We start from the raw sequence: 15,911 nt of genomic DNA, 5'->3' as shown, positions 1-15,911 counted from the left end.
AGATAGAAACCTAACCAAGATTTGGTTGCCAGTTAGGCAAAAGAGCGCGTTTGGAGATTTACAGTAAGAAAACAGCTAAGTGTTTTTGGGAAACAGAATTGAAGACAAAAACGAAACCGCGGGTACAAAGTCAAGAAGGTTTGGTTGGACTAATATTTAAATAAAAATGACTATATATTATATGCAAATACAAAGTTGTGGTATCTAAAATTTGATACAGCTGGAGAAAATGCAGAGTTTATGCGGCAGAGAGTGGGAGTTAATTGATAATATTAGTGCAGAAAAGACTATTACTTGATTAACAAATACTCACGAGAATGAAAACAGCCATGTATTTTGGGAAATAAAACTGTAAACAAAAATAAAACTGTAGACAAAACAGCCAAGTGTTTTGGAAGAAAGGTTCAGTATATTATACGCTTTTTTTGTGGTATTTAAAATTAGATACAGCTGGAGAAAGTGCAGGATTTATGTGGCGAAGGGCAGGAACTGATAAATAAAGTTAGGCAAGGAAAAAAAAGACTTACATGTTAACAAAAATATCCATGAGTTAATAAGATATAGCCAATGGATGGTTGGTTGAGTTTGTTCTAAATTATTTCTTGTAAGACTGGATCTATAGATTTTGTTGTTGTAACTTTAGTTCTTTTGGTATCAATTTTTTTTTTACTATCCATGTTTAGTTGTTTTAAGAAAAAGGTAAAAGTAAAACTAATCAAAACGCTTAATTCGGGGTTTCACCCATTTATCTCTCGTTTCAGATTCGTTAACACTAATGATCAAAGCGCTTAATTCGAAACACCACATAAAGGAAATCCATGGGATTCTTCACGACATCCTCTATCTCTCTTTAGATTTCATTGTAATCTCTTTTAATTTCACTCTTCGAGAGGCTAATCGGGCATCCGATACTCTTGCGAAGGACTCTTTGTTTGCTTTCAACCTAGACAGGGTCTAAGGGAATGAAAATCAGTAGTTGCACAAAAAAAAAGGGTAAAACTATATTTAGAACTGAAACAACGCTAAAATTAAAAATCACTAAGCGGAAAGCTAAAATCACTTATTCTGCTAATATTTAATGAAAAAATTCATTGAATCATCATGTCTCAGATCTAATGAAACATAAAACATACGCAAAACTATATATATTTTTTTTCTTTCATAAAGAATAAAAATCTAATTTCTTGTCTTCTCTCTTCTTCGCCGGATCCAGAAAATCTTCTTCTCTTCTCTTCGAATTTTGATTTGTGAGTACGACAGTTTTGGTAAGTGGTTCATGATGTAACCTTGTCCGTGTGAAAAGAATAGACATAAAAAAAAAGTTCAACCACAAAAGCTCATCACCTAATCGAAAGAGAAAATCGTTACAGAAATGGTCAGCCAAGATAAATCAAGGAAACAAATAATCCCTTCTTTATTTCTAGGGTGTATTGGGAAACTAGTACGTTTCCCAAACTTAATTGTGAAACTAGTACCATTACTATTTATAATTTGGTGAAAGAGAGAGTGTGAGAGAGAGAGTGTGAGACGTGTGAGAGAGAGTGTGAGTGTGAGAGAGAGAGTGTGGGTCATGGTTTTTTTTTTAATTTTTTTTTTTGAAAAGAAAAAGTATGCGAGTGTGAGAGAGTGTGGGTCAGGTTTTTTTTAAAATTAAATTTTTTTTTTCTTTCTTTATTATACTTCATTCCCTCAAAGTTTAATAATTAAAATGCTCGTTCGTAAATTTTATTTTTCAAAAATTGATCATATACATAAAAATCTATGTTTTTTTCTCTATCATTTGATATGCATTTTGTTTTATAATTTTTAAAATTTATATTACCGAACACTGTACAAATCTATTTATATACAGATACAAACCATTGTACAGATATAGACCACTGTACAGATATATACCACTGTACAGAATACCACTGTACAAATACATATATAGACCACTGTACAAATATAGACCATTGTACAGATATAAATCAATGCTCGTTAATGTTTGTAATGTAGTAATATTTACTATTCAAAATTGGAGAATTAGTCAGTTTGTACTGTACAGAATAATGACTGTACAGATATAAACCATTGTACAGAAGACCACTGTACAGAATACCACTGTACAGATACATATATAGACCACTGTACAGATATAGACCACTGTACAGAATACCACTGTACAGATACAGATATAGACCACTGTACAGATATAGACCAATTCTCCAATTTTGAATAGTAAATATTATTACATTACAAACATTAACGAGCACTGGTTTATATCTGTACAGTGGTCTATATCTGTACAGTGGTCTATATATGTATATGTACAGTGGTATTCTATACAGTGGTATATATCTGTACAGTAGTCTATATCTGTACAGTGATCTATATCTGTACAATGGTTTGTATCTGTATATAAATAGATTTGTACAGTGTTCGGTAATATAAATTTTAAAAATTATAAAACAAAATGCATATCAAATGATAGAGAAAAAAACATAGATTTTTATGTATATGATCAATTTTTGAAAAATAAAATTTACGAACGAGTATTTTAATTATTAAACTTTGAGGGAATGAAGTATAATAAAGAAAGAAAAAGAAATTTAATTAAAAAAAACCCTGACCCACACTCTCTCACACTCGCATACTTTTTCTTTCCAAGAAAAAAAAAATTAAAAAAAAAAACTCTGACCCACACTCTCTCTCTCACACTCACACTCTCTCTCACACGTCTCACACTCTCTCTCTCTCACACTCTCTTTTTCACCAAATTATAAATAGTAACGGTACTAGTTTCACAATTAAGTTTGGGAAACGTACTATATTGCAACATATTCCTTATTTCTATTTGTACACAAGAGACTTGGAACAAAAATATTTAAAGAAAAACTATCAAAAATGCTAAATTTAAAGAAACACTATGAAATGATAAACATAAAAACGTCTTAGAGCAACAGCAATGGCACACCTTAATGGGTTCTTAGCCTAATTTCTTAAAAATTTTAAGCCCAAATTTAATTCAAAACAGTTCTTAAACCCAAGCAACGTTTCTTTCTTTAGAGTTGTTTGGCCTCTTAAGGTGCGCTGACGTGGCATCGTTCTATTGGTTCGTAATCAGAGAAAACAAAAAAAAAAAAAACCACACCCGATTCATTTTCTCGCATCTCTCTCTCTCACTCTCACCTTGTTCTCTCCGTCGACGATTTTCTGAGCGATCGGCGTTGAGCTTCAGAAACCGGCGTATACATCATCAAATTGGAAGCTAAAGGCGAACCAAAGTTGATTGCTCTCGGGAGAGATCGGTGTCGAGCTTCAGAAACCCACCTAATCAATGCTCAAAGCTAATAAAATCGGAGAGTTAGTCGATTCCATGCTCCAATCGCCTTATCACGGTACGAATCTCTCTGTTTAGTTGTTACGGTGACTTTTGATTACGGTTATTAGCTGTAATCAAAATTAGGGTTTGTGGATTGAGATTTGATTTTCTAGAAATTAGGGTTTTTGATTTGTAAACGCAATTTTGGGTTATTGAATAGATAATCAGTCTATTAAACTGTTATTAGTCATGTTCTAAGACGATTGGTGCCATAGATTGTTTGTTTACTCCCGGACATGTTTTTGTTCAACAGAGAATCAGTCTTGTGATGAATAGGTGGTTTCTCTGTGTTTGCTGGCGTGGCAGAACGGACCCGTGAAGGCAATGACTTGTACAGAGAAATGATTGAGAGCAGTGTCATCAAGCTAGGCGAGAAACAGGTTTTCAATTGTGCAAGTGATGTAAAGACTGACCTAATGTAAAGATAAAGAAAGCACTTTGTCCTCCAAAATTGTGCAAGTGAGTTCTTCCTCTTTTTCTTTTACTTCCTGAGATGCTTTGAGATTAATGCATTTAGATACATCAGTTTTTTTATTTTCTGCTGTGTGATTAATGCATCTTTGATACAAAACGATTATGACTTGTTTATTTTCTGCTGTGTGATTAATGTAGTGAGAGCTAATTTTGAGTTCTTGAAGAAACTTGGAGTTGATTGGTGGTGTTTTCATAATTAATGTAGAGCTAGTATGTCATTGATTGCTTCTCTTTGATTGCTTTCTTGAAGAAACTTGGAGTTGATTGGTGGTGTTTTCATAATTAATGTAGAGCTAGTATGTCATTGATTGCTTCTCTTTGATTGCTTCTCTTTGATTGCATATATTTGATTGATTGCTCTCTGTGATTAGATTAGGCTAGATAAAAGTTAATAATGTTATTGATTGCTCTTTGTGATCAATGCTTCAACCTAACATCCAACCATAACTTCAGTCGTTTTAAACACTGAAGCTCTTTTTTACACTAACTACTGAAGCTATTTATTTCCCTCACTTGTCTTCAAAAAATAGAGAATCTTAAACACAAACCAAAAAAAAACTTAATCTCTTTCCCTCACTTGTCTTATTAAAAACACAAACCAGAACCTTCATTGTTTGATATGGATTCAAGGAATCCATATACCAATCCTTCAAGCTTTGTAAACCTCTTAAGCAGTCAAGAAGATAATCCCATGTTTCCACCAAATCAATATGATGGCTTTAGCTTTAGTGCACCTTGGATTGATCCCAGCCAAGCTGAAGTGCCTGTTGCAGACCGCAAAACAAGACGCAAATGGTCACCAACAGATGATGTGATTCTCATTAGTGCCTGGCTCAACACCTCCAAGGATCCTGTTGTCTCCAATGAGCAAAAAGCCACAACTTTCTGGCAACGCATAGCCGAGTACGTTGCAGCAAGTCCCAAGCTGAAAGGTCTGCAAAAGAGAGCTCCATTATGCTGTAAACAGAGGTGGGCAAAGATAAATGAGGGGGTCTGCAAGTTTGTAGGAAGCTATGAGGCTGCAACCAAACAGAAAACCAGTGGCCAAAATGAGAATGATGTGGTGACCTTGGCTCACCAGATTTTCTACAATGATCACAAGGCCAAGTTCACCCTTGAGCATGCTTGGAGGGAGCTTCGCCATGATCAGAAGTGGTGCGGATCGTCAACAAGTAAAGACAGTGGGTCAGCAAAGAGAAAAAGGGCTGAGGTCGGCTCTGCACAGGCCTCATCCTCTATGCCAGTCAACACTGAAGAGGAGGAGCCTCGTCCCACTGGTGTTAAGGCAGCCAAAGCCAAAGCCAAAGGAAAGACAACCACTGTGATTGGAGAAGAAGACAAGAGTCTGAAGGAGCTACATTGTATCTGGGAGATTAAGGAGAAAGATTTAGTTTTCAAAGAGAAGCTAATCAAAGAGAAGGAGAAGCTTAGTAGGACTAAACTGCTTGACACTTTGATGCTAAAAACAGAGCCTCTAACTGACATAGAGATGACTCTTAAGAACAAGCTCATAATGGATATGTTGTCCTAAGCTTAAGTTTGTTTTTATTTTCTGGTTAAGCTAAGTATGTTTTATTTTCTGTTTTAAGTTTAACTATGTCTTTAGTTTCTGTTTGAAGTATGTCTGAATGTGTTTTGCTATTAATGAAATGATTTCTGTTTAAGCTAAGTATGCTTGTCTTCAACTGAAACTAAACTAACATGAATGTTAACTTAAACTGAATGTTAACTTAAACTGAATGATAACTAACTTGAATGTTAACTTGCAGGACGTGGAAGAACAAGCTCATAACTGTTTTAAGATTAATGAGTGAAGTTTGTGGTTCTGTTTTAAGTGTAAGTATGTTCTTTTAATGTTTTCTTAAAGTTTCTGAATGTTTTGTGCTTCTGTTTTATGTTTCTGGTTTGTGTATGATGCAGGTGAGCCGACATCACTTGTGTAAGAGACACATGTGACACCAATGCTTTTGTGCTTTAGTGCCGACTTCACTTGTGTCTTTTGTATTTGTGTGTCGACATCTCTTAATACAGTCGTGCTCTCTTTTGTGTTTTTATGTCGACATCTCTTAATACACTCGTGACTTAAACTGAATGATAACTAACTTGAATGTTAACTTGCAGGACGTGGAAGAACAAGCTCATAACTGTTTTAAGATTAATGAGTGAAGTTTGTGGTTCTGTTTTAAGTGTAAGTATGTTCTTTTAATGGTTTTCTTAAAGTTTCTGAATGTTTTGTGCTTCTGTTTTATGTTTCTGGTTTGTGTATGATGCAGGTGAGCCGACATCACTTGTGTAAGAGACACATGTGACACCAATGCTTTTGTGCTTTAGTGCCGACTTCACTTGTGTCTTTTGTATTTGTGTGTCGACATCTCTTAATACAGTCGTGCTCTCTTTTGTGTTTTTATGTCGACATCTCTTAATACACTCGTGACTCTCTTTTGTAATTTGGTTTGAATGTATTTTTTTTTTTATTCTTCAAGTTATGTTCTTTAGTTTCTCTATATATACAAAACGAACACTTCTCTTCGTCTTCTCCAAAACAATCTTCTCCTACTTCTTCTCCAAAACAATCTTCTCCTACTTCTTCTCCAACGCATTCTTCTTCTTCTCAATCTACATACAAAACATTCTATTTTTTCTCCAAAACATTTCTTTTTTGTTCCAAAACAATCTAAACCACTTATATAAAACATTCATTTTCTTCTCCAAAAAAATATACCATTTCTCAAAATGGGATCTTCTTCAAATTATAATCTCAACGAAATGATAAACGATAAGTTTGATCAATTTATCGACGAAACATTAGAGAATTATGGTGATCGTCAACAAGTCAAGAAAAAAAAAAACGAGCATATATTGAAAGAGAGCGTGAACAAGGTCACATCCAGTTATGGAACGACTATTTCTCTGACGATGCAACATTCCCTACGCATATATTTCGACGCCGTTTCAGAATGAACAAGCACTTGTTCATGCGTATTGTTGATCGACTCTCCAATGAAGTTCCATTCTTTGAACAAAAAAGAGATGCTACCGGAAGGTTCGGTTTCTCGGCACTACAGAAAGCTACAGCAGCAATTCGTATGTTGGCATATGGTCATGCGGCTGATGCGGTTGACGAATATCTCCGAATTGGTGAAAGTACTTCGATGTCATGTTTACACCATTTTGTTGAAGGAATCATCTATTTGTTCGGAGATGAGTACTTAAGAAGACCCACACGAGAAGATCTTATACGACTACTCCATATTGGAGCGGCACGTGGATTTCCCGGGATGATAGGAAGCATAGATTGTATGCATTGGGAGTGGAAGAATTGCCCCACATCTTGGAAAGGGCAATATACGCGTGGATCCGGCAAACCAACAATCGTTTTAGAGGCTGTTGCTTCCCAAGATCTTTGGATATGGCACGCGTTTTTTGGACCTCCAGGTACCTTAAACGATATCAATATTCTTGATCGATCACCAGTTTTTGATGATATATTACAAGGTAAAGCTCCGAAAGTGAAATACGTAGTCAACGGGAACGACTATCGTTTGGCTTACTATCTCACAGATGGCATTTATCCTAAATGGGCTACATTTATCCAATCTATTTCTATTCCACAAGGTGAAAAAGCTTCTTTATTTGCTACAAATCAAGAAGCTTGCCGCAAAGATGTTGAACGTGCTTTTGGAGTTTTGCAAGCTCGATTTGCCATTGTCAAAAATCCGGCTCTTATTTGGGATAAGGTAAAAATAGCAAAGATTATGCGAGCATGTATAATTCTTCATAATATGATAGTAGAGGATGAACGAGATGGGTACACTCAGTTTGATGTCACCGAATTCGAACACCCGGAATCAACCACATCTTCACAAGTGGATTTCACCTACTCTACAGAAATGCCTTCAAATCTCGGTAATATGATGGCCACTCGATCCGAAATACGTGATCGGACTAAGCATGAACAACTGAAAGCTGATTTGGTTGAGCATATTTGGCGACATTTTGGCAATAACTAAGCTAACGAATACTCGTTATTCCGTTTTTTTTTTGTATTTTTTTTTTTGCTTTTATGCCTTCTATGTTTAAAATTCTTAGGAAATTGTAATATTTATTAAGTTTTATCATATAAAAATGTTTATAATTTCCATTGTGATAATTTTTTTTTTTTTAAGAAACCTAGTTAAGGACTCACCATTGGACAAAGAAAATTTTAAGGATTCATCAAAAACTCTTAACTTTAAAATTGTTGTAAAGTAAGATTAAAATATGTTTAAGGATCTTGTTAAGGACTCATTCATTGGGGTTGCTCTTAGTATCTTATTTTGTAAATTAAATCAAACACCAACCAAACGATATTTTAGTAACAGACCACAACTTCAATCAAATAGAAGCTGACAAGTACGTGAACCCCTTGGTGAAAATGACAACACCTTGATCATCTCAAGTTTCTTGTTAGGGTCAGTGGAGTTAGAGGAGATAGTTGCCTTTTTTAAACAGTTTGCGTTTCTTAAGATGAACGCTGCTACTTCTTTCTCAACTTCAGTTCCATCATATTGTTCCCATTCAAGATTTTCAAGACTCGATAATAGACATTCTGGAACTAAGCTCGGTTCACTCCAGCACGCGAGTGGTCCGTCAGTCAGATCATGGCACTGATATAAGTAGATAACATTAGGATAAAATATATACTGGTCAAGGAAAATGAACAATTCATGTTTATATCTATGTACCAGGTTAAGTTCGAGATCTCGTAAATTAGGGGAAACTCTTAGCATAGACATTAGTAGATCCACCCACTCTGTGTGACATGTGCATATGTTTAAAGTTATAAGAGAGTAGAAGACAGGATATTCAATCTGCACAAGAGAGACAACAAACAAAATTTTTATATATTCGAGGCTGGTTATATAGATTAATAATTAAGCCATATATAGCGATAGAATGCATAAGGTAGGTATATGTAGCGATAGAAAACAACAGCTTGGCCGTTAACCAAAAGAAGTATACCTTTGAAGAGAATACACATAAATCGAGACGCTTGGCTGAAGTTATTCTTCCTAGAATCATCCCAGGAAGAATGTAAGTGACGTCAATATCTGCCTCTTTTATCTTAAGCATATTATTCTCAATGATACAAAATTCGCCATCATAATCACGAATATCCAAGCGTTCCAAAGAAGGAGCATCTAGCACACATCCATGAGCATCATCATCTTCATATATATGTCGTGATGTATGCAAGACTAAACTCTTTAGAGAAGGAACTCTAATGGTGAAGGTAATCACATTGTCATCTGGACATTGTTTCAAAACCAAGTCTTCAAGAACATGACAACTGGATAAAAGACTACTCAGAAATTCGTCACCAGGGTACTTCACGGATACAAGAACCAATGATTTTAGGGCAGGGAAAGACACATGTGAAGAAAAATCCACAAGAATCACATTATTAAGTTTCAATGTCACTAGCATTCTACACTCCGTGTACAAACTCTTTGGAAGTATGAGTGGAGATGGTCTAGAAGAACTATCGATCTCGATAATGACTTCACGTACAGAGCTTTTATCAGAAGCTCTAATACACTTTGGAATATCTTCATGACGACATCTTTTACCAAGTTTAAAATGCAAAGTTTCGAGAATTGGAGCCTTGTGCAAAACCAAAGACTTATCTACAAAGCGCAAAAATCTTTCTATCTTCTTATAGCTATCATCGTATACAAGTCTTGGCACCATCATCCAAAGGAATCTCCAACGTTTAGATAGAATCATTGTGGCCACAACATCTTCCGTTGGTAGTAACGACAATATTTCTAAGAGCAAAGCATCAGGCAATTGACTTAACCTATCCGGTCCCTTTTGGAATTTCAATTGTTTTTTGCCAAGGCCACAAAGCCAAAACCAGACACGAGAAAACATCGAAAAGACAACAAGGCGTGAGAGATTCTAAGTGTGTGTTTTATGTTTTCCTCAGGAACCAAACAAAGAGTTTGAAGCAACGACGAACACGTCTGTGTATAACTCGTGATATTAACTGATTCCTTTTTAATATTATCTTACTATATTTTTTGGAGATTTATACATATTAATGTTTTCCACACTTCTGATAAAGATTTATAAATATTTCTTTAAATCATTATAAATATCTTCTATTAAAGATATTAGATATTATCTCCATCATTTTTATTTACGTTTTATAATAATATTACATATATACTGGTTTAACGTCACTTATATTCTTCCTGGGATGATTCTAGGATGAATAACTTCAGCCAAGCGTCTCGATATTCTTATTGGCCTAATATATTGAATTTTTAAAACAATATATTCTTATTGGCCTAATATATTGAATTTTTAAAACAATATATTCTTATTTAAAAAATCATTTTTGCTGAGTAGAAATATAAAAATACTTCAAAATATCCAAGGAAGATGTTAGTTTGACCAGATTTTTGGATATTACTTTTTTTTGGTAAGCAGATTTTTGGATATTACTTTTGTAAACATTTTTGACCTAGATTGAGTAACCAATCGAGGAATCAATTTTTAACTAATACTAGATCCGGACCCGCACGTACGTGCGGAGTTTCATATTTTAAGAAATCTGTTGTATAAAATTTATATTCAATTTATTTTTTAAGTAGTATTTAAGAAATAGTTTTTTGTTTTGTAGTGAAATATATAATAGATAATAGTGTAGATTATAGATATTTTTTAAAAAACTAATATTACATGATGTGGTTTCGGATCTAGGGGATTACGGGTTTTGGCCTAGAACCTCCTAGTATTCAAAAAAAAAAAAAGAATTAGATAATAATGTAGACTATAGATATTAGAAAATTTATTGCAAAATTATATTCTGAATTTAAAATAAACTTTGGTGCACAAAAGTTTTCTGTTTGATTAGTTAAAAATTTTGAATAGAAAGATAAGTAAATAAAAGATATAATATTTTGTTTACATCATTTTAAGTGTTTTATATAAATTAATAATTTGGTATTGGTGAATGATAAATAATTTGGACAGTTGCAGATTTTAGGCATGTTATAGTTATAACATAAATTTTGTTTTTTCAGAATATTTTAGTTTAAAATGTGTAAAATTATTTATTTAGTAATGCAACATTATTGTTTATAAAACTAGGTTATGAACCTCCGCGATGTCGCGGGGGAACTAATTTTTATCAAATATATTTGATTGTGTTTATGTATTAAATTTTTATGATAATATATTGAAATATATGAATTATTACATAAAATTAATTATGTTTTAATGTTATATTGTAAATATTTTTCAAAGAAGTTAAAACAATTTATGAATAAAAATGTAAAAGAGAATAATTATGATTAAAAACACTTTTGAAACATTTTTATGAATGTAAAATTATTTATAAGTGACAAAATACATAATGAAGAGTTATAATATAGAAATGGGAAATTCTAGCAGGTCAAAACCCAAAAATTTGGATGGAGTCGGTACTTAGAATGACTTATGGGTGACTAAGAACTTCGCTGGATAATTGGTGTTTTTTGTTTGTCCACTATTCTTTAAATATAAAATTAATATTTATTTTATCATATATATTCGAGAAAATATAAAATTTGATGACGTAAATTACATCTTTAACAAAAAAAATAAAAATTTACAAGATCTCATAAATTTATATTTATATTGATAAAATAACTGAGTAAAACAACTTTTTTTCCTAAATATTCATGTCACGAATTAGAATCATTGTTTTTTTTTCAAATAATGTAGATGATTTCTCGATTAGTATACCATTTGAAATGGTTCATTTGACGCGTACCACATTTAAAACGCCCAATCACAAGCGTCACATGAGGATATCTTCTCTTATTCGTACTTTGTAATAGTGTTAACGCAACATCAATATTTTATTGTATACAACTCATATATATTGCCTTAAGATAGAAAGCATCATTGTTACCATATAAAATAGTTAAATAAAAAAAATCACTAAATAATCCGTCCAATTCTAAGAAAAAAATTGTTAGTATGTTCATTAGAATTTTATATGTAAAGTTGATTAAAACTTCTCTATTTTTATAATCATTCCAAAAAAATTTGGTTAGATCAAGAATGAGAAGAATTTATTTAATGTTAAAATGATGTATGTTTAGAAATAGTTTAGAGTTAGCCCGTGAATGGCAAGAAGCACAAAGAGACACGGGGATACAAACCCCAAATCGAGCTCCTCCAATTCACCAATTGCCTGGATCCGATGTCATCTTATGCCAATCTGATGCAGCCTGGGACGAATCTTCCAAGCAAGCTGGTCTGGGATGGATCTTCTCAAACCGATCCCTGGATCTGTCTTGCTCTAACTCTAAATCTGCTGACCACATCAGATCACCTCTATTGGCGGAAGGACTTGCTCTCCTCGAGGCACTTAAACAGGCGCAAAACCTTGGCTTCACAAAACTTTCTGTAGCTTCAGACTCAAAACAATTGATTGAAGCAATCAAATCGGAGACTCACCAGAAGGAACTCCATGGGATTCTACATGATATTCTTTCTATCTCTACCTCTTTTGTTGAAATTTGCTTTCATTTTATCCCTAGAGAGAAAAATCGGGAGGCTGATGTTTTGGCAAAGCATGCCCTGAGAAACTTTTTTACCTGTACTCGTTAAGTTTAATGAAAAGTCCTTTGCACAAAAAAAAAAAAAAAAAATAGTTTAGAGAATAAAGAATTTGGAGCCATTTTACAGATTATGTTTTTTGGATTTATCATGAAACAAATAATCTATATTATAGAACAAAAATTTGGAAACTAGTTTGGAAGAAGGACAAATATATAGAGTTCAAAAGTCATGAACAGATAACTATTCATACAGAAAGTTATGATGAAAAAATTCAATGAAATATAATGAAGAGACGAATTTAAATGAATAGATCCAACTATAAAAAAACAACCATATACAGAAAAAATACGACTATAATTGAACAAACAGAACTGTACAGAAAAATAACCGTCACTATTTTAATGAAAAGATGCGATAAAAAGACACAACTTAGAAAAAATAACGGTCAATATTTTAACGGAACGTTGCAATAAAAAGACAAACGAAAAAAGTAACCGTCAATATTTTAACGGAAAGTTGCGCTAAAAAGACAACAACTGAAAAAATTACCGTAAAAAAAAAAGTAATTGTCACTATTTTAATGAAAAAATACGATAAAAAGAAACAACCTAGAAAAAGTAACCGTCAATATTTTAACGGAAAGTTGCGATTAAATGTCACAAACGAAAAAAGTAACTGTCAATATTTTAACGGAAAATTGTGATAAAAAGACAGAACTGAAAAAATTACCGTCAACAAAAAAAGTAATTGTCACTATTTTAATAAAAAAAATACGATAAAAAGACACAACTTAGAAAAAATAACCGTCAATATTTTAACGGAAAGTTGCGATAAAAAGACACAAACAAAAAAAGTAACCGTCAATACTTTAACGGAGAGTTGCGATAAAAATTCACAACCGGAAAAATAACCGTCAACAAAAAAAAGTAACCGACAATATTTAACGAAGAGTTACGATAAAAATACACAAACAAAAAAAGTAACCGTCAATTTTTTATTATAAGACACAATATTCTTATTGGCCTAATATATTGAATTTTTAAAACAATATATTCTTATTTAAAAAATCATTTTTGCTGATTCGAAATATAAAAATACTTCAAAATATCCAAGGAAGATGTTAGTTTGACCAGATTTTTGGATATTACTTTTTTGAGAAATTGTTAAAAATATCCCTTTTTCAATACCCTTTTTCAAAAATGCCCCCTTTGAGAGTCCATTTTTAAGTTTGCCCTCTTTTAATTTTTAATGACCATTTTACCCTTATTTGAAACAAAATTAGGTCCACAAAATACAAAATATTTTTTGGCGGGAAAAGTGATCCCGCAATTTTCCCGCCAAAACACTTGTAAAAACCTTTAAAAAACCTTGTAAAATTTTCCCGTAAAAATTTTTCCCGCCAAAAAATTTTCCCGCAAAAAAATTTTTTTTGCGGGAAAAGTGATTCCGCAATTTATTTTGCGAAATTTTTTTGGCGGGAAAATTTTTGGCGGGAAAAATTTACAAGGTATTTTAAAGGTTTTTTACAAGGTATTTACAAGTGTTTTGTAAGGTTTTACAATGTATTTTAAAAGGTTTTACAAAGTACTTTTAAGGTTTTATAAGGTATTTATAACTTGTAAAACCTTATAAAAAACTTGTAAAACCTTATAACTTGTAAAAAACTTATAAAAAAGCTTGTAAAATCTTATAATATCTTATAAATACCTTGTAAATACGTTGTAAAACCTTTTAAAATACATTGTAAAACCTTATAAATACCTTGTAAAAAACCTTTAAAACACCTTGTAAATTTTTGGCGGGAAAAATTTTCCCGCCAAAAATTTAACGCCAAAAAAATTGCGGAATTACTTTTCCCGCAAAAAAAAATTTTTGGCGGGAAAATTTTTTGGCGGGAAAAAATTTTACGGGAAAATTTTACAAGGTATTTTAAAGGTTTTACAAATTTTTACAAGTGTTTTGGCGGGAAAAATTGGGGGATCACTTTTCCCGCCAAAAAATATTTTGTATTTTGTGGACCTAATTTTGTTATATTTCCTTATATATTTATAATATCTTTTATTAAAAGAAGGGTAATTTAGTCATTTTGTACATAAAAGGGGTATTTTTAAAAATGGACATCCAAAAGGGGTATTTTTGAAAAGGGGTATTGAAAAAAAGGCATTTTTGTGAGACTCCCTACTTTTTTTGGTAAGCAGATTTTTGGATATTACTTTTGTAAACATTTTTGACCTAGATTGAGTAACCAATCGAGGAATCAATTTTTAACTAATACTAGATCCGGACCCGCACGTACGTGCGGAGTTTCATATTTTAAGAAATCTGTTGTATAAAATTTATATTCAATTTATTTTTTAAGTAGTATTTAAGAAATAGTTTTTTGTTTTGTAGTGAATTAGATAATAGATAATAGTGTAGATTATAGATATTTTTTTAAAAACTAATATTACATGATGTGGTTTCGGATCTGGGGGATTACGGGTTTTGGCCTAGAACCTCCTAGTATTCAAAAAAAAAAAAAGAATTAGATAATAATGTAGACTATAGATATTAGAAAATTTATTGCAAAATTATATTCTGAATTTAAAATAAACTTTGGTGCACAAAAGTTTTCTGTTTGATTAGTTAAAAATTTTGAATAGAAAGATAAGTAAATAAAAGATATAATATTTTGTTTACATCATTTTAAGTGTTTTATATAAATTAATAATTTGGTATTGGTGAATGATAAATAATTTGGACAGTTGCAGATTTTAGGCATGTTATAGTTATAACATAAATTTTGTTTTTTCAGAATATTTTAGTTTAAAATGTGTAAAATTATTTATTTAGTAATGCAACATTATTGTTTATAAAACTAGGTTATGAACCCCCGCGATGTCGCGGGGGAACTTATGTTTAACAAATATATTTGATTGTGTTTATGTATTAAATTTTTATGATAATATATTCAAATATATGAATTATTACATAAAATTAATTATGTTTTAATGTTATATCGTAAATATTTTTCAAAGAAGTTAACAATTTATGAATAAAAATGTAAAAGAGAATAATTATGATTAAAAACACTTTTGAAACATTTTTATGAATGTAAAATTATTTATAAGTGACAAAATACATAATGAAGAGTTATAATATAGAAATGAGAAATTCTAGCAAGTCAAAACCCAAAAATTTGGATGGAGTCGGTACTCAGAATGACTTATGGGTGACTAAGAACTTCGCTGGATAATTGGTGTTTTTTGTTTGTCCACTATTCTTTAAATATAAAATTAATATTTATTTTATCATATATATTCGAGAAAATATAAAATTTGATGACGTAAATTACATCTTTAACAAAAAAAATAAAAATTTACAAGATCTCATAAATTTATATTTTTATTGATAAAATAACTGAGTAAAAAAACTTTTTTTCCTAAATATTCATGTCACGAATTAGGATCATTGTTTTTTTTTCAAATAATGTAGA

General features: G+C 31.8%; 2 protein-coding genes and 1 long non-coding RNA gene across 3 annotated transcripts; 2 read left to right on the top strand and 1 right to left on the bottom strand.

Annotated features, from left to right (window-relative positions):
- Positions 1-5,954: 5,954 nt before the first annotated feature.
- On the top strand, positions 5,955-6,342 carry LOC110224971. The gene is made up of 2 exons (XR_002329414.1): positions 5,955-6,026; positions 6,112-6,342. It is a non-coding gene; the product is annotated as an uncharacterized LOC110224971 (long non-coding RNA).
- A 330-nt stretch (positions 6,343-6,672) lies between these two features.
- On the top strand, positions 6,673-7,895 carry LOC110224967 (putative nuclease HARBI1; the record flags this gene model as incomplete). The annotated part of the gene is made up of 1 exon (XM_021013157.1): positions 6,673-7,895. A coding segment is annotated over one exon (1,176 nt), but the record flags the coding sequence as incomplete, so codon positions are not given.
- A 313-nt stretch (positions 7,896-8,208) lies between these two features.
- Positions 8,209-9,778, bottom strand: LOC110224965 (probable FBD-associated F-box protein At1g32375). Its single transcript, XM_021013140.1, has 2 exons — positions 8,840-9,778; positions 8,209-8,688 (listed from the first exon to the last, which is right to left on the bottom strand). The coding sequence occupies exons 1-2, from the start codon at positions 9,749-9,751 to the stop codon at positions 8,209-8,211; spliced, it is 1,392 nt and encodes a 463-aa protein (XP_020868799.1). The 5' UTR covers positions 9,752-9,778.
- Between the last annotated feature and the right edge of the window lie 6,133 nt (positions 9,779-15,911).

The sequence above is a fragment of the Arabidopsis lyrata genome, assembly GCF_000004255.2.
Source record: "Arabidopsis lyrata subsp. lyrata unplaced genomic scaffold ARALYscaffold_1, whole genome shotgun sequence".
NCBI classification, from domain to species: domain Eukaryota; kingdom Viridiplantae; phylum Streptophyta; class Magnoliopsida; order Brassicales; family Brassicaceae; genus Arabidopsis; species Arabidopsis lyrata.
The sequence above is the reverse complement of the archived record's forward strand: the minus strand, read 5'-3'. Positions and strand labels throughout refer to the sequence as shown.